Genomic DNA, 19,862 nt, shown 5'->3' with positions numbered 1-19,862 from the left:
TTATTGAGCTGTTGAATAAGAGAAAGACATTTTCCAAAATCATTATATTTTCAGATAATTTCACCTTGTTAATTGATTTTGGTGCTCTTGCATCATTGTCATTGGCTTTTCATCATACACTTCAATCACTTCTATGTCTGATGGCAATTCGCTTTCACTTTTTGTGCTATTTATAAAAAATGAGATATATTTTGACCATAGTTTCTTCTACCAGTTTAAGCCCACTCCTCAAACTCTTACTTAAGTATTAATTTGCCTCCTTAGCTAAAACAAAACACCCCTCTTTCGATGGTTATGTACTTCTGGAGTATAAAGGTAAAGCATAGCTGTCAACCTTCCCTAAAACCAGAATTTAGGGAGAGATGTTTCCTATGTTAAGCGAATTTTATTAGGCAAATTATTCGAAAAACTGGGAAATTGTAAAGTAATCTGACTCATCAATTTTAGAAAAAAGTGAGAGAAAGAGATAGAAAAACCAAGAAGAAGAAGTAGCATTGGTAAAAAACTTTTAGGGGTGAGAAAGTGTTGAGATGCAAAAGTCTCATGCCTTATATGGGAGAGTTCAGTTAGCATGTATTTGTTTAGCATGTTTGCAGTGTAGATATCCAACGAAGTAGCTATCATTGATCCTCACAAATCTGTTGCTTTTTCACCACAACCTCTTCAAATTATTTCCGCCCTTATTGCAAAAACTTTAGTTGGTACCCAATAGGGCTTATCTTTAATCCCGCCTTTTTAAAGGGGATTCATGGACATCATATAAGTCTTATGATTAATTAGAGAGATTCTAACTAAATAGAACTTAAATTTAATCAAGGGGGTTTGCACATGACATGCAAGTATTTCAACTTCACAATGTGACTCAAAGATCAGTTCAAACATGCAAGAATAGGTACCTATTCAACTAAAATACCTTGAATCCTGTTTATCAGAGAGAGAAGATTCTTTCAGTTGAACTAATGAAGCTGATAGAGTCTGTGCTTTTCTTTGTGGATTAGGATTTTGGAAATTTTCACAAGGATCTTGCTTTGAATCTTTAATACTTTTAGGAGCAGCTCTGAAGAAAAAAGCATAATTAATTCATCATGGCTGAGATGAATTTAACATTTGGTTATGATTTGAAAATATCCTAAATGCACAGTGAAATGTACAAACTTAAGTATCTCAATTATCATTTTTCATAAATTATAGCTTCAAATAAAGTAAAGCCTATTCTGATAACCAAAAATTCTGAAGAAGTACACACTACTAGGTCTGAAAACATCAATTGTGGACACAGCTGGATACGGTTGATGTTTTTTATCCAAAGTCGATCATTTTTATGGACAGTTTTTACTTTTTCCTGACTGTTGATGATAGGAAATAGACAGCCAATACTTTTCATGAACTGTCGAGATTATTAAATTGACTGTCAATATCTGAGATCGACTGTCAATATATCAGACATCGACTTTGTTTTATTACACAATCATATAAATAATTTATTACACAATTGATTTTTTAATTATGTTCATTGGGTTTTTGTTTTATTGTCAACCATCAAGTGTTAATACTGAGTTATGTTAAAGAGAGAAACTAGACATACACTTACAAAGATTTTTCTACTTCTAGTCATGTTCTGACACAGGACTTTTTTTGAGACACCCTGTAAAAATTAAAATGGACCTAACAGTCTTAAGTTTGATATCTCAAAACTAATACTTCATTTTCAGCCAAATTTTTACACTGAGGCTTAAAGTAAGTGACTTACTTAGCTATTTCCTGCAAAGTTCTTTGTCGTTCATTATCAAGATTTTTTTCGTCTTCAATGATAATGACAGAGTTATCATGGTTTTCCATAGCAGAATCTGAATCTGATTCTATTTTTATAACAACATTGGTAGATACTTTGCCATTTTTAGGTTGCTCATCTAGTTCCATCCTTCCAGATTCCATTGGTGAGTTTGGTTTGTGTGGCTCATTTGTTGATGCTCTAAACAATAATGATGCTCTTTATTTTTGATATTCATGATGTAATCTTTTAAATTTAAGCAATGAAACTGGTGGCAAACACCTGATGTTTTTGCATGTTTCCGTGTAACACGGTGGTAATTTTTGGCTCAATTTACTCCTGCTGCAGAAAAACGTGATGATAATTTAATACACTAAGATCACAATTACGAAAAGTATATACCAGAGAAATGAAAAGTGCTTCTCTGATTAGGCTGGACTTAAAAAATTTTTAGTTTGCCGTCACTCGACCCTAGATTTTGGAGGTGAGGTCGGTCGGAAATGTATTTTATTTTGACGATTTATGAAATCTTCGTACATTGAAGGGTTAAAAGGTTAAAACAGTTTGTTTACATCTAGGTAATTTTGAATGGAAAACAGAAGAGCGCTAGCAGGGAATTCACGATTCTTATGCTTGAGACAGACAAGATACGAGTTTTGATTTGATTGTTTGAAGTTTCTTTTTTTGGTGCACCCGGTAGTATTATGTGTTATATTATTTATGTAACACCAGTAGGGCACTAGAGCTTTATTAAGCAATATTTTTCTTTTGTCCTTTTGTCAACAGATTGACTTTTTTAAAGAAAATATTGTGACAATCATAATAGAATACATAGCTTATCAACCCATTTCCAAAAGGAATTTTTATCATAATCAATATGATGCAGGTAGTATGACTGGCTATGAAATGGCAGTTGGGGACAGTCTGTGAGAGAGGTTACAGAGGGGTTTTAGAGCATTAAATTATTCATTGTCATTTTATTGGCAAAATACACTTCAATTAACAAAATAATAAGACAATCACAATAAATGGAGTCCGCCAACTTATTTCTTTGATATGAGAATTTCATACTCAATGTGATGCAGATGACATGAAAGGATATAAAAAGAGACCAACATGAAAGCCACATTCTTGCTACAGAGTGGTTTTAGAGCAAATACAAAATTATACAGGTCTTTATTTTCCTCTCGCGGCGATCTAAAATCTGGTCTGCAATATTTTTAGAGTACTCCAATAGGTACTTCAATAGGTACTCCATGGAGCTACTCCATGTTTTACAACGACCCGTTTTTAGAGCATACCTCATTTATTAAAAAACAACTTTTTTCGTTGCAAAACAAAATTTCGCACCTCAAGGAAACATCTATTTAATTACCGAGCGAGAGAAAATTGTGTCAAAAACTACCACCGTGTAAAAGATTAGGTCGTGGATATCATGAATTTTATGATGACCTTCCCTAAAAAGACTTACTGATTACAAAGTGACAAATATAGCCATTATTCTACTAAGAGTTGATTATTTTTCTCTTCTTTATTTTATGAAATCTTCATTTTTGAATTGTTCTCAAATATTTTTTAAATAAAAAATATGTCACTGGTGATTGTAATTTTACTAACAGCTAATTTGAAAATGACATTAATAGTTAGTATCAGGTTTAATGTTACATAGCAATAATGAAAGAGCCTCCCTCACTCCCTATTCTAGACATAATTTTCAGGTGATTACAATATCTAATAAAAACACTTACCTTTGTTGGAAGGTGAAAGGGTGGTGGGCATTTCCAGTATCTATACTTTGACCTTTCCCAAAAGAAGTGTTCATCTTTACATCGTGCTTAAAATTTATCAAAAGGAATTATTTTAATCATTCATTCATCGTTTTCAAAATTGATAAAAATTCCTAACCAATTCATTGTTTGAATTAATTTCTTTTCATTTGTAAGTCAGTTGGATTTCTACAGGTGGTTTAAAGTTTTTAGACAGCAGATTTCTCTCATTGATCCTGATCATTCTTTCTGTTCCCGTTTATTCAAATTTGTTGACAGGATATTATATAAAACTTACAAATTGTTTAAGGTTAAAGCTGTATAAGTATCCAATTCTAGAAAGATTTCAAAAGATATTTGGTTGTTTTATATGAAACTGTAGATTTCTGTGGGTAAAAGAAATCACCCCATTATCTAATTATGCTTTAAAATTTTGCTTGGTTAGACAACCAGGTAGGTGATTACCTTTTTATTAGTTGATGTCTGTACATCCGGATCTGCACGCATTGAACTCACATCTATATCCATATTCTCTAGTCTTTGCTCATCTGAAGATGTTGATTGAAAAAAAAAAGGTGAACTATTTTGAGGGGCTCATTACAGGAAGGCAGAGTTAAACTCATTCAGGAATTTGATTTGAGATTGAAGTGCACTAATTTTAATTATATCTTTACACTTCACATTAGCTGTTTTTCACTTTGATTTTGCTTGATGTCTCAAACCAAGATATCTTTAAAGAAAATGAGCTTAAATCATATCTGCAAAGAACTAATATTACAATTGGAAGATAAGAAGCAGCATGCTGAATGGACCTACCTGATAAGGGTAGTGGAAAACATGCTGAATCTACTTAAGAATTTATTATTTATATCATAGAAGGAATTTCATTTTGATAGAAATTCATTGAGCCATATAGACTTTATAAGCTACCACGAGTTACCATTATAGGCTTCATAGTGTGTCTGGTGGTGTGGTAGAAAACACTTTTTCATGTGTAATAAGTATTCTAATGTTCTATCTAATCGTTCTAGCATGTCCTAGGATCTCAAGAAATTTGCCCTGACCAAATTAAATCAATTTGCATCTTAAGCAAACAATAGATCTTGCTCAAAATAGGCATAAAATGGGGCCATTACTAAGAAAAGTACTGTCAGAAAATTATTTTTTACCATGATGGGTTTACTGCCATTCTTTACTCCTAGTCAGAGTTTCTTTAAAATATTGGTTTCCCCCTCTCAATAGACCTTTAGCTTAATAATTATCAATTATTAAAAACTCCAGCACTAAAACAATGAAACATACTGTAATGCATAATTATTATGAGCGTGCACTAATTTTTTTATCATTGTTTTGATGCTGAAGTTTATAATTATTCAATATAATATCCTAATTAGCAAAAAGAGGCTTGCGGTGAATATTCTCATCATGTATCACAAAAATAAGATACTCCATCACACCTAACATGAAAACAATGACAAAACAATGCATAATTTTTTCTCTTTTTTTGATTCAGCATCTAACTACAGAAATGAAGTAAACATCACTAAGACACCAAGGCTAATGAACTTTCACTGTTAAGGGCGCCGTTTTTAATTTTTTGTATTCCTTCAAAACAGCTAACACCAATTTGAAAATTAGAGAGCACCTGATAACAAATAACCATAATTTTCTTGCAAGCACGGTAAAACTCTCAAGGCGCTTAAAATTAACCATTATGAGGAAAATAGACACTCTTTATTTTCATTTTGGAGGGAAAGTTGGGGGAAAGTTGAAAATAGAAACATAATAATTAATAATTAATAATAATTAACTCATGAAAGCCTCCATTTAAATTTCGAAAGCCCACAACCTTTTTGCTTTCAATTGCCGATTTTAATTAGCGTGTAATTTGCCAAATGTCATACACTCCATCGTGACAGTCCAGCTTCCTGTGCGATTATATGAGCTTGACTTTTTGTAAAAAAATTGCCGTAGTGAAGAGACTTTTTTCAAGTCTTTTTTTACGTCAAATACAATATGCACGGCCAGTGTCTTGCGAATTAATGAAAAATAATGGCAACAATCTATGAAAAATCCACTGAAAATGCTGAAAAATATGGATCCTGTACCGTCAATAAATGCTTCACAAATGAAATAATAAAGGACAATGACATGTTACAATGCAGGAAATGGCAGAGATTCATTCATTATGCTTGTCCGGAGCTTCCTGCATACCAAATTCAGCTTTGTCTACAATACAAAACCCGACGTTTCGAATGTAAAAAAAAATGTGTTACACTACAATCACGCCAATACTTTTGGAAAAAATCAAAACAAGTAAGCAAATAACGAAAGCAGAATGTCAAGATGGAGGTCAGCAAATATTTGAATCTGTTTTCAACACAAGATTGCATAATCTAGAGAAGAAAATGGAGGAACTTATGGCTATAAACAAAGCAGACGTCGCTAAAGAATCAAAAAGGGCAACATATGCAGATATCACGAAGGAAGAGGTGAAGAAACAAGAGGTTATCATTAAGAAATTTATCAAAAATGAAAGAGAAGGAAGAGAAGAAGATCGCTGAAAGAACTTAACTAGATGTAACATCTTTGTCCATCATTTAGGTGAAAATAAAGATGAGAACAAAGAGGAACAGCGGTGACAAAGATTACGTGGAGGAAGTTGTAGGAAATCATATGGGATTAAAGAATTGGTGCTTGAAAGGATGATAATGTTCAAGACGAAAAGATGGCGGCCATTGAAAGTAACGTTGGGCAATGAAGAAGACAAGAAAAGAATTATGGCCTCTGCACATAAACTAAATGAACAAAATTTCAGTGTAACTGATGACTTCTCCAAGAAAGAACGTGAAACCATTAAAGAATGGAGAAAGCGAAAAATAAGAAGGATGAATGCTGCGTAAGGAAAGTGAGAGGTAGCCCTCGGGCTAAGCTTTATTTCAAGAAAATATGTAAAAAAAAACGTTATTGATAAACTGTAAATTTAAATGAGATTGTTTCATAGAGGTCAATAGACCTGCGAAATATACTTCTATAATAAAGTGAACAAAAGAAATTAGTCAAAGATCAAAGAAATTTACCGTTAACTTCAATTGCAATTGATAGCAAGTTGTGGGGCTTTCAAAATTTGTAAATTTGAATGAGGGTTTTCATGAGCTAAATCTTGGTACCATTTTCAACTTTCCCCAACTTGCCTTCCACAAAAATGAAGAAGAAGAAATTTACGGCATAATAATGGAGCGCATGATGTCACCCGCAAATCAAATTGCAGGCTCATAATTTTTTCATTATATTGGGCTGGTAGTCTGTTTGGCGGCAGGCACTCACTATAATTCTCCAATTGGTGTAAGTCAGCTCATTTATGTTGTTAAATGCAGAGTTTATGGGCGCAAAAATACGACTGCTCTACTGTTGTGATGTCGCTAATCTCTTCTTTTTCATTTTCAAAGAGGGCAAAATGAGTAGCGTAGTGGTTTGACTAAACTTGGGGAGGCAATTTTAGAAGATTTGAATTTGGGGCCCCCTAGGAAAAGTAGCTATTCTTTAAAAATTCCGCGAGCGAACCGAGCATGGAAATTTTGGGGTATTTTCTCATTTTTTGGCTGAAAACTACCATACCTAAGGTGTAAAAGAGCAAAGGGGCGCCAAAATTAGTAATTACCTTAAGGGAACTATTTTTTGTGGGAACTAATTTTTGCGGTTCGCAGTTCAAGATTTAATATTAAATATTTGGGGGAATTTAATTTTGCGGATTTCTCACTTGAAAGAAAATTAGAGCCGTACTGTGAATTATTCGACCTTTGTTTTTCGCATTTGAAAAATATTGCGGGGACTTAATAATTTTGCGGTTTGGGCCTAAATCCGCAAAAGCTGCAAAATTTAGTTCCCGCAAAAATTAGTTCCCTTAAGGTAGAGGCGTATTTTGGCGCCCCATTGAAAAACCTCCGCTGGGGGGTCATTTGCACCCCTGGGATAAAGTGGTTACAAGATTTAGCTCATAAAAGCATGAATGACAGCTTTTGTATCATTTTACTATTACAAATATGGAAAATAAATACTACTAATAATTAAATCACATTTCTGGGAACTTCATTTGTCTAAGATAGTGTGACCAGTGAAAGAATGACAAAATTTGATTGGCTGTGTTTTCAACTGTCATAACCTGTCATAAGGAGCTGGGTAATTCAAACTCACAGACCAAAACTGTTTAATTGAATAAACAATATCCAATCCATCGATTGGGCAGTTCCAGAAAAAAAACATTACCCCCCCCCCTGTGGATGACAGGGTTTTTTGGATTTTTTTTCACTTGGAAATCCTGAGAAATTTAAAAAGGTTTCAGAAAATCCAGGATTTTTCCTCATCATTTGTGACTCCCCAAGCGATTTGAAGTACATAAAAGTTCGATTGGTAAAAAGACCGTTCTTCTTTGGCCTCTACTCGACCGGTCTTTTTACCGTTTGGGCCGCTCGGACAGATTTGGGCCACATGGACAGATTTGGGCCGCTCAGACAGATTTTGGCCGCTCGGATATTGAAGAAGGCTGATGCGAGTTTTAAGCCGCTAACAGCGGCCCTTAGCGGCCATTAGCGGCCCTTAGCTTTGTTTTTCAATTTAATTACATTTTCAAGTACATCTGGAACAAAGAAAGATTTTTTCAGCCAGGGTGTCAGGTACAGACAGCAAGAACGTCTTCTTCCAATTCACACATGTTTAAAAAAGAAATTTCTTACTTCAAAACTTTCCTTCCTCAAGTTCGTGATATTTTCAGAAATAACCCGAATTCTTCTTTTCCATGGTTGAATTGAAAGATGGGTCGATCTGCAATATGTACTTACCGATTTTGTTTATGTTTTTTTGCAACAATCAGCAGAATTTTCCAGATAAAGATAATTTTAGGAATGAACCAAATTCTAGATTGCTTCCTTCATTCTTGTGGTTAAATCGTTCTGCAAAATATACTTTTCTGTTTATTTTTGTTTTCGTTCGTCACCGGCAAACATTTATTGCGGCCTTTTAACCGCTCAAAGAGAGGCTGCTAAATTAAGGCCGCTAAAGAAGACCGCTGACCACTTGACCGGTCTCTCGATCAAGAAAAAGCCTCTAATAGAAGCCTTGAGGCTGTTCATTGGCCGCTTCATTGTCGATCTTCTAAAATGTTAGGCCGCTTGAAATTTCACTTCGCCCTCTATGAGACCGGTCTTTTACCCGCTTTAATAGCCGATTGGACTTTTGTGTACTTCAAATTGCTTGGGGAGTCACATTTAGTCATATGTATCAGAAAATCCATAAAATGTGCTCTATTTTCTTGCCAAGTATCAGTGTAGACCTAAAGCTCTAAAACAGCATCTAATAACATGAAAACCAGAATATGATTCTTCAATGGGAATCAAAACTATAAAGTGCACTTACAAACATCAATTTGTCAGATCTAACAAAATTAATAACCGCACTGTCATCATTGACAATAAAACAAACGATTTTCTGTCAAGAGCTTTGTAAACATTCCAACAACTTCCATCGAAATGATCTATCACAGCTCAGTCTACCATTTTTAGCGCGGTCCGAGGACGCTCTGCGAACTCCTGCACGGGTGACAAACTTCAATCTGTCAATCATTTTCTCAAGCGAAGAGTACGCGAAGCGATTCTAGCTTTACGATAGTGCCGCGGGTCATCAATGGATATTATTCAATTATGCAGTGCATTCTTCATGAGTCACTGAGGAAGCAATCTTTTGCAAGATTAATCTTTGATACGCTTTTCAGCGACTGACTGTCAGACTTGGGGGAGCCTTCTATGCTCAGACTTGATACAGAAAACATCCATTTACATCCGTTTACGGGGGTAGAGGTATAATTTGTTGACGTTCTTTCATGGCAAAGAAATTTTCACCAGAAAAATCAATTTTAGAGAATCCATTCCATGCCAAATGTTACTTAGCCATGTTTTTTTCTTTATCGCTTCAGCTTTTTTGAATTAACCATAACAAACGGCCCAATGTTCATGCATTTAGGTGGCCGCATCTTTCTTTGATTAGCTTAGCTATACGGCGGTCTCCTTCCTTTTTATTTTGTTGATTCCACCTCTTGTATCATTTTCAGATGTGTTAAAAAGGTAAATAAATACTTACTTACTTACTTACATGCCTCGGTTTCCTTTTGTTTGATGGCCCGTGCGGCCCACAAATTTGCCAGATGGCTGGTTTTTTCTGTTGCTTTATATTATGGAGATAAAAAATTCCAGGATTATTTGTGAAAAAGAAAATTTAGGTTTAGAAATGATCTCCGTTATTTAATGTAAACTGCGAGCCGTAGCAAAAATAAAGATGGCTGACAAAACAAAGATGGAATATTTATAGCGAGTGATGGGGGAGAAGGGTTGAATATTTTGTGATCAAGTGTGATTGCCACGACCAACCTTATTTGAAGGGGGTAGGGGCTTGAAATCAAAACGTCCATTTGACATTTTCTGTGGCAAGTCTGAGTTTGGAAGGCTCCCCAGGGAGAGAACCTTCTGGAAACCTTGGAAATTTTTAAAAATTATCAATACCGCCTTGCAGAATCAGGTATTTCGTTATGCTTTTTTCCCATATTTTCTAGTATTGATTAATTTACAACTCTGCCAACACACTCGAGTGTCCAGTGTTTTTTTTTTGGTTCGAAAAAGTGTTATTACTCACCACCAGGTAGCGCTGATTTCACTTTTCCTTCCCATGGTAAGAGTTTATTGGCATCTTTTGAGCAATATATTTCATCTTTTGGATATTTCCTCAAACATACAGGACATATGAATACCACATCATCTTCCATGTTAATGTTTCACAAAAAATCACTCAAATCATGGATCATAAAAGTTCATAGAAATAACAAAATTTCAACATCATTGACGAAAATACGAACTACTATCACTTTTAACTTTGTCGAAAAAGACTTTGCGTGGTCGCCCGGTAGAAATTGTATCAATTTTTTCTCCTATTGAGTCATGTGACCTAATTCTCGCGACACCATTGGACAAATCCCAGACGGCTTCCAATTCCGAGAAAAACGCCGTAAGCGCGGGAATAAATGCGAGGCGCTTTTCAAGTTGGCGGTCGACGAAACACGCCCTAAGATATTTGTGCCGTCGGATCAGAGGTCCGGTTGAGGTCCGGTTGGACTGGTCGCTGGTCAGATTCTAGAGAGTCTTCTTCCCTTTTACTTTGCGTCTACTTAAGGTTGTTTGAAAAAGTGCAGCAGCAGATTCTGTTATTCTTTGTTTTGTTAAACTTTGACAGGGACGGGAAGAATGTTGGATCAGGTCCGGTTGGACTGGTCGCTGGTCACAGAATCTTGACCAGCTTAGGGGTAGCTTCTTGACCAGGTTTTTTGTAAGATTTTACGAAATCAGGTCAGTAAAATGAGTCCCCAACAAAGCCAAAGTCTTAACTTCTGATTTGATTTTGTATGACGTAGAACAACAGGAACAATACACATGCTGACTGCAGATTCACCAGATACTAGTGCTGAAGTGACAGGCACACATATCCTCGTCAATGTAGACTTTGGGTAGGGTTTAGTCATTTCAACGAGCACAAATTCAGGCATGGTTTTCGTGATACTTTAGACCCTTTTTGTTGTTGTCGAACTAACTCAGTTGAAAATACACTTTTTTCTGCACTGCTCTATATATATTCCCATGCGAGACATACTCTGTTATACTTAGGTATCGTTTTCCTCCCACTAAACCCTTCTTATTTATGTTGCCTTTTATTATACGGTGATGAAAGCTTGTTCAAATTCAAATCAAACTATAATCCTTTCTGTCGTTGAAGAGGTCCCCCAGCGGCACCCCTAATCACGCCATCACGCAAAAAAATTTTCTCCATCACGCATCACGAAAATCGCTAAAATTTGTCATCACCCAAAAAATAGCGAAAAATAGCCCAAATCACGCATCACGCCTCAAATTTTTGCCCTATCACGCATCACGCCAAAATCTTGATCACGCCATCACGCCAAAAAAAATCTCTAATCACGCCATCACGCACGAAAAAATTCCCAAATCACGCCATCACGCAAACCGCTGGGGGGGCCTCGTTGAATATATCCATAAATCTAGAAGGTTTAGTGGTGCGTTATTTTAGTCTACTACAACCATCTCCACATCACACCTCGATTTACTTTTTCCATTCATCATAGTCTATTGCCTCTGGCGATATAATGTTTAGTATTGTTTTGTAGTATATTTTCGTAGTGTACCCTGTGTTTTTGTTTCAATAAAAAAACTTGCTCGATAAAATTCTAATAGCCCGTCACCACAGTGTCCGTGTAAGCTAAACTGCGGAGCTCACGCTGGAAAACCTAAATAACTAAAAGATAAGTAAAATTTTGAGCTCGAAATCTTTTTTCTACCCGAACTTATTCAAGTTTTTCTGTCAATGACGTCATCAAAATGGCGGATTTTCAAGGATTTTCCCAAAATTTTCGAGTTTGGTGCATTATGGGACATCTGACAGGACACATTCATGACGGCTAAATTAAGCTTCTCCAAAAAAGCCCAAAAAAGGTATGTTTATATGGTGGAAGTACATGCAGGTTTGAAAAAAACTGAAAATGGGCCCCTTACGACCGTTGAGTACATTTCTTGTATTTGGCAAGGGAAACAACCTAAGCAAATTCTTGAATTTTCGAATTTTTGAAAATACTACCATCAAGAGTATCTTATAAAACTATTCTTATGCTAGTAGTTCGAGGGCTCAACGGTCGTGTAAGGGGCTCATTTTCGGTTTTTTCAAAACTGCATGTACTTCCACCTCATAAACATACCTATATTTGGGCTTTTTTGGAGAGGCTTAATTTAGCCGTCATGAATGTGTCCTGTCAGATGTCCCATAATGCACCAAACTCGAAAAAAATCGGAAAATCCCTGAAAAATCCGCCATTTTGATGACGTCATTGACAGAAAAACTTGAATAAGTTCAGGTAGAAAAAAGATTTCGAGCTGAAATTTCAACCAGAGACGTATATAAATAAAACAAATTAGAAAATTGGAAAACAAAATCGAAAAAATGCTTACGTCAGCAAAAATGGCTGGAAAACCATTTTTGCGAAAAAAAGCTGACGTCATCAAAAAATCAAAACAATTTCGATTTAAAATGCTTTTAATTTTTAATTTGAATCTCTGGTAAAAATTTGAGCTCGAAATCTTTTTTCTACCTGAACTTATTCAAGTTTTTCTGTCAATGACGTCATCAAAATGGCGGATTTTTCAAGGATTTTCCAAAAATTTTCGAGTTTGGTGCATTATGGGACATCTGACAGGACACATTCATGACGGCTAAATTAAGCTTCTCCAAAAAAGTCCAAAAATAGGTATGTTTATGAGGTGGAAGTACATGCAGTTTTGAAAAAACCGAAAATGAGTCCCTTACGACCGTTGAGGGTGACTTTGTATAGCTTTGATAATTAGATAATTAAAAATGTGAAAAGAAGAAGAGAATGGGTGTTCAATTTTCAAAGCGGTCTTAAAAATGTTCAAAAAAAAGAAGATTAGTAAAAGGAAAAAGATACGGCTTTCATTTGAAGGCTGAAATTGTCTAATTGAAAGATTAATACTGAACAGGCGCAAAAAAGAATTTGCTGGTTGCTAAAAAATCGCTAGCGAAAATGCTTCATCGTGAACGGGAGAAATCCGATTTAAGAATATTATCATTTAAAGCTACTGCATACGGAGTAACGGCCGACGGCCTTTAGAGCCATAACACTAACCACGTGTGTCGTGCGCGGATTAATCAGAATCTACTTGATCTACAGATGATGAAAGCATTCCCCGAGCAGTGCCAAAGTTTTTTAGAAAACTTTCCAGTTGAAGCAGGTAGACCTAGTACAGGTCAAAGTAATCGAGCTTAGTAATCGAGTTTTCCATATTCCTGTCTTGAAAAAATATTTTCAAACGGGACGGTTTTGAGTGTATAATTTTTCCATTCAGTTTACGTGGGGTTGACAATTTCAACACGTGGACAGTTTTCTGGCTAATTTTTCTAGTAGGGTGGGGGGTCCCAACAGGTCTGACAAAGGTGGGTTTCAATGTAGTGAGAACAGCTGCATAGCCTATCATTAGGGTATTTAACCTGATAACAGAATGCGTATTTTCTGGCCCAGTACGCTGAAACTCTAAAGACGTGGATGAAAATAATTCTTAGCAATCTTTAGAGCTTCAACGTGTCGTGTTAAGAAGACTGCACAGCTCTGTTATCAGGTTAGGTATTTTAGGCCGCATTTTTGTGCTAAAATTAGCGAGAATATTTGCTTTTAGATTGACAAATGAATTCTCAATAGTATCAATCAAAACTTTTCGTCGATTTCGGGCGAAAGTGGAGACAGACCTATAGTAAATACAAGTTATATTGTCTTTATGTAGAAATACAAGAACGAGCAAGGATGCAACATTCTGGTCCTCTACGGTTGAGGATATCTTGTGCTCAACACAAGCTCAAGGTACCAAAAGGAGAACTCGCTATGTTTTGTCTATCAAAGCAGGTACTATGGTTTTCAGTGAACTTTGGAATCTAAATTTAAAACATCGAGCTCTTTCAAGGCAAGGAGGAGGCAAAAATACACCAAAGATAAATTAGAGTTTGAACAAAAATATCAAATATACATTTGAAAACTTGAGCAAATTTCTTTAAAGATTCCGGAAAAAGAATTGAAATCATTGCTGAAGTGAACTTCTGACTAAATTACAGTAGTTAGTATTCAGTTTCAAAGACAAGAAACAAAATTTGACATACAAAACACTTTTTCCAGTCGATGAATCAGCTCATCATCATCATAACCAGTCTGCCATTTTGCACAAGTAATATTGTAAGTCATGTTATATCATACACTGTTATGATTTGCATTTATAACACTCGCTTCAGCTTTTCAAAGCTAAATCAAAACTAAAATTGTAATATGTAATAATAGTAATAGCATATAACGTATTATGAAAATATGTATACTACCGTCTCGGGAAAAAAACCGAACATTTACGGAAGAGACTAACTACGGGGATGCTTGGGCGACAAAACGCAACAAAATTTCGAGATTCCAGTCCAATATCTATGCGTGAAAGTATGAGTGCCTCCTCGTCGCTACGTTCCTGCGGGGCAAAAACATAAAAGCTGTAACGTACGTGTCGTACATTATTTTAGAGATCTTCAGATAGGATATCTAGCAGTCTAGGGGCACTCAAGGTAAACAACCTACCATCCGTACGGCCCTTAAGGGTCCCTTTTCCAAGCTTTCAAAAGTGAAGTGTAAGGGTAAAAATGGGCAAAGATGAGAAAATGTACATTATAAGGGTGTAAAATTTGGAAAATCTGACCATATCTTGCCTAATGTGGTAAAAAAATTACAAGAGAAGGCATCGTAAGGGTAGATTTTTCGCCCAAATTTACTCAAATCGGGCTAAATTTACTGAAAGGGTTTGATTTCGAAGGTCTAATTCTAAAATTAGGCCTTTCTCGTTTTTGAATCGAGTGCCCCCCGTAAGATGTTCGAAAATATACGTGCTACAAAAGATTTTTTACCAGTGGGCGTCAAAATACTTAGGTAAGATTTTTACCAGTGATCGTCAAGATACTTAGGTAAGATTTTTTACCAGTGACCCTCAAGATACTTAGGCAAGATTCTTTACCAGTGACCCTCAAGATACTTAGGTAAGAATCTTTACCAGTGAAAGAGGATAACCCTTAGGTAACATTCTTCAGCAGTGAAATCTGGTCAGTAAATTGAAAAAAAAACACTCTCAGGACCTTAACATTCTTTGCCAGCTTTTATACTGGTTAAAAAAGAATATTACCCTGAGTACCGATAAGTACTCCTGATCCGAGAATCATAACGGGTGCTTTTTCACTGAGACTGTCTGGCGAAAATCGATTAGCTGAAATAAAGAAAACTGATAGGAAAACATTACTGACTCCCAAAACACTTGTCAAAGCGTTTACAACCCTTTGAATTTGAAGAAAATTTTATTAAAAATCATCAACTCGCATATCAAGGAATTTAGAATTTTCTGTGACAAGATTCTTCGTCTTTTGTATCAAATCAATACAGATGAAAGTTTGCTCTTCAACTCTGTCGGGAAAGAAAACACTTTTCCCATATGACCAATTTTTTACAAAAGACTCCCACTGCACATTCTGCTACTTTTATGGCAACCAATTTTTTTATGCTGCCTTTTTCGCTTAATTGGTCATTAAGCCAAGAGAGTCTACCCCTCTCTTGGAAAACAAAAGGTTTAATGACCAATTTTCGACGTTAAATCTGGAATGCTGATATGAAGCGATCAAAATCATGATGAATTCCCTATTGCAATAATAAACATGTATATTGATAGATACAGTCTGCTAGACATTAATATGGTAACATTTGCTCTTCATCTTTGATTCTCCTACAGTGATTATTTCTACATAGATTGACACATGTGCGATAAAATTTTTTACTTGGTCCTCCTCAGAGGTTGACATATGTTCTTTGAAAACTCAACCTTTGATACACTCAGGGTAACCTGATCCTAGCACAGGGAGGAAGGACCTTTCTCGCAATTTTATTTCATAATACTGCGCATGCGTAATTTTCAACCGGTAGTGGATATTTAATGGCTAGAACCAAGTCAAATAATCCGGGAGGGGTGGACTCACTTTTTCGGTCGGGGTTGTGGAGGGCCTAAACCATTATATTGATTAGACGAAAATGTGACGTTCTTTAGTGACGTATTGTGACGTTCTTTAAAGACGTATTTGTCGCTTATTGGGTCACTACCAGTTAGGGTCAGGGTTGGACTCGAGAGTCACAACTGAGTGCCCTGGACCCATTTAGAGTCACTTTAGGGTCAATTGGACCCACTGACAAAATTGAAAAACTTCGTTTTAGTAAGATTTTAGATTGCTGCGAATAAGGTCCTTTCTTCCCCTCCTAGTATAACGTAAATAATGCCTGGGATACACGGGGACAAGATTGAAATCTAACTTTAGGGGTCAGCAACGTTCGGTAAAATGGACTGTAAGGGTACATTTTCGGGGAGTCTTCAGAAGTCCGACACTTTCTAGTCCGACAGCTAAAACTCCCGACAATGCAATCGAAGATTGTGCTAGTTTTCCGAAATAGATTTTGTCTGACAACGAGTGATGAAAAGAATTAGTGTTTTCGTAAAAAAACATTAGTAGCCTAACTGAATAGCCAGCAAACCATGTGAAATGTTTATTTGATCACTTTGTTATTATAGCAGGTGAAAGGCCTTGTCCGTCTGGTATAGGTTTAAACCACTGAGTTTCAAGCCCGAAGGGCTAGAGGCGAAACTTTAACCCTTCTCAGGCAAAAGAAATTGAAGCCACTTATTTCCCAATCAAAACGAGCATAGAACGCGCCATAATCATGACGATTCATTGTTCTAGTGGTTCCTTTGTTTTGGGGAGGACTAAATTTTTTGAAATCTAGCGATAGATTTTAGTTTCAATCCGGTGTTTGTCTGTGTAAAAACTACGCGCAGGCGTTCTGGATGGGAAATAAGTGGTTGTGGTTTCATTTCCCATCCAAGAGACAAAATATATGATTCATCAAGGATCGGGCGACTGTTTTCAGACAAAAAGCAGTCGGATTAGACAAACTTCTGCGCTGATTGATACCATTTTTTCCTGGATTCGGACTGTTTTGTTGTCGGACTAGAAAGTGTCGGACTAGTGAGATGCACCCACATTTTTTCTGCACTGGGTTCGATTTTGAAAGGTATTTTTTGGCGGGGTACGTAGTCGTTTAGAAATCAGTTAGCGAGCACTTCACCAAAAACCGTAGGCTTCTGCTCATCCTCTAGCGAAGAAAGTTTCTTATATATAGGAGGCCCCACAGCGGTTGGCGTGATGGCGTGATGGAGGGTTTTTCGTGACGTGATGGCGTGAAATTTTGAAAAAAACGGCGTGATGGCGTGAAAATGAAGTGCCGGCGTGATCGTGAAATCGATTTTTTTTAGGTGTGATGGCGTGAAATTTGCAGTTCAGCGTGATCGTGAAAATTAAATTTATTACTTGAATCGTAATTATTTGCCCATTTTAGCCAATTTAGAGGGTTTAAATTTTAAAATTTTCTTGATCGGCCCAACTATGGTGGGGCCTCCTATAGATCTCATTTTAAAACATAAAAGAAACGGTGCCATTTATCCTTGTAACTTCCAATTGTCTTTAGCAGTTGCTAGCTAATCTTCAAAACAAAGTCGAACTCGAATGCTATGAGAGGGTCGGAAATTGAAAATTTCTCCCGTCGGCGCAAACCATGGTTGCGCTTCCGCAAATTTTTTTTCCGTACATGGACGGGAGTATCATCAACGGTCGGGAGTATCTCATCTTTGTTGTTTGATTTTGTTGTTTGGAATTGCTTAGGTCAGCGTTGCTAGTAACGGCTTGTCACTGTGCCGGGTGCATACTCGGCGCCTTGGGCCCCGCAGGGTTGCTAGTAACGGCTCGAATTTCAGTCAGATTAAAAAAGGGGCAATTTTACCCATATTATAATAACACTACCCCCGTCTTTTTTGTCATTCTATAAGTATTTCCAAATTTTGTGTTCTGCTGTGCGAGTGTGGCTCAACGAATAGCGCGCTGGGTTTCTGATCAGAAACTCTTTCATTTGGTGGGTTCGAACCCCGGTGGGGTCGATATTTCAAGGTTTAAGATACTCCCGCCCGTCGATGATACTCCCGACCATCAAGATGAGAAACTCCCGACCGTCGATGAAACTCCCGACCGTCAAGATGAGATACTCCCGACCGTCAAGATGAGATACTCCCGACCGTCGACGATACTCCCGTCCATGTACGGAAAAAAAATTTGGTGCGCTTCCTCCCTTAGGCGCTTCCACTGGAATTTGGAAAAAAGAGAGTAAATGAGGGCGATTTTAGCCATACTGAATTGAAAATTTCTCCCGTCGGCGGTAAAATGATATAATCTTGACCTGAGTTTATCCAGAGAATAAAATATGAGCGTGAAAACTAAATTTTCTAGGCGTATTATGGCGTGAAATTGAAATAGAAAAATGGTACCGTGAAAAGCACAGGTCGAAATCATATATCGACGCTGTGCCGACAAATCCAGATTCTATTCAGCGCGCAATCAACGCAGAGAAAAGTAAACATGACGACCATCCAAGATCTTGGATGAAGTTTAAAGTTGATATTTTTATTTTCGCCGTTGAAAACACAACTAAAAATGTCATCATTGCTTTTTAAAAAGAGTCAGTGATAGAGAATCATAACATAAAGTCTATCTAATATTTCGATTCAATTAAAGTGACATTTCCATAATCAAAAGTTTCGTAGTTATTGTTATACATTTGGGGATCATGTATAAGATTTCTTTTGAAAAAACTCATTTCAATTACACTTGGAGGTTTCTGATACAGTCTGCTAGACATTAGTATGGTAATACCTTATCGGGGAAAACTTCGTCGGGGAAAATTTTCGTCCGGGAAAAATATTCTTCACTTGCTGGTTTTGGTAAACGCATTAAGGCCGGGGAAAATTTTCGTCGGGGAAAAATATTCGTCACTTGGCCGAATTTTCGTCACTTTTCCCCGACGAAGTTTTCCCCGATAAGGTGCTCTTCATCTTTCATTTTTTTACAGTGATTAGATTGACACATGCGCGATAAAATTTTTGATATTGGTCTTCAGAGGTTGAATATTCTCAACCTCTGATACTCATAGGGTAAAAAATTGGCGTGATCGTGAAAATCAAATTTCTCAGGCGTGATGGCGTGGTGATGGCGTGAAATCGCAAAAAAATTGGCGTGATGGCGTAAATTTTGGGTCCGCTAGGGGGGCCTCATAATATAGGAAGTATATTTATTTATAGAGGTCTGCGATTCAGACTACAAAAACTGGGATTTTTCGTTCCGTTTCTTAGTGAGTTCCACTTTGATGATTTTCGAAAAATAGAAGCCTCTTTCGAGTACTTTTTGACGCACATTCGATATTTTCGCTACTACAGGGCCCGGTTGTTCAAAAAGCCATCGTCTATCGAGTTGTTGTTTTTTGACTGCAGAAACACGAAAAATAAAACTATCATGTGTGGACCCCGGCCATCTTGCATCAACATCGAGGAAACGATAATTATGATCAGTCAGGGCTTGAACATTTATAGAATGATAATTTTTTCTGTTTACAAAGTCTTTTTCGTCTTCATGGGGGCAAGAAATTCTTACATGTGTGCAATCGATACAAGCAATTGTGCTTGGAAAGCCAGCCATTCTGTAAAAACCTTGCTTGATCTCTGTCTTTTGTTGGGCAGTGGTAGGGAATACAATGAATTGGTTTTTCT

At 36.6% G+C, this 19,862-nt stretch overlaps 1 protein-coding gene across 1 annotated transcript in view; it reads right to left on the bottom strand.

Annotated features, from left to right (window-relative positions):
* The window catches only part of LOC136810234 (E3 ubiquitin-protein ligase rnf213-alpha-like), a 104,457-nt gene extending 93,983 nt beyond the window's left edge, over window positions 1–10,474 (bottom strand). Inside the window, exons 1-6 of the mRNA XM_067066802.1 lie at window positions 10,219–10,474; window positions 4,003–4,085; window positions 3,520–3,605; window positions 1,751–1,972; window positions 914–1,057; window positions 65–166 (exon numbers count right to left, since the gene is read on the bottom strand). Of these exons, the coding sequence (XP_066922903.1) occupies window positions 65–166; window positions 914–1,057; window positions 1,751–1,972; window positions 3,520–3,605; window positions 4,003–4,085; window positions 10,219–10,348 (767 nt within the window). The 5' untranslated portion in view covers window positions 10,349–10,474. The remainder of the gene's footprint in view (window positions 1–64; window positions 167–913; window positions 1,058–1,750; window positions 1,973–3,519; window positions 3,606–4,002; window positions 4,086–10,218) is intronic.
* Window positions 10,475–19,862: the final 9,388 nt, after the last annotated feature.

The sequence above is a fragment of the Clytia hemisphaerica genome, unplaced genomic scaffold, assembly GCF_902728285.1.
Source record: "Clytia hemisphaerica strain Z4C2 unplaced genomic scaffold, Clytia hemisphaerica genome assembly, whole genome shotgun sequence".
Classification (NCBI taxonomy): domain Eukaryota; kingdom Metazoa; phylum Cnidaria; class Hydrozoa; order Leptothecata; family Clytiidae; genus Clytia; species Clytia hemisphaerica.
The sequence above is the reverse complement of the archived record's forward strand: the minus strand, read 5'-3'. Positions and strand labels throughout refer to the sequence as shown.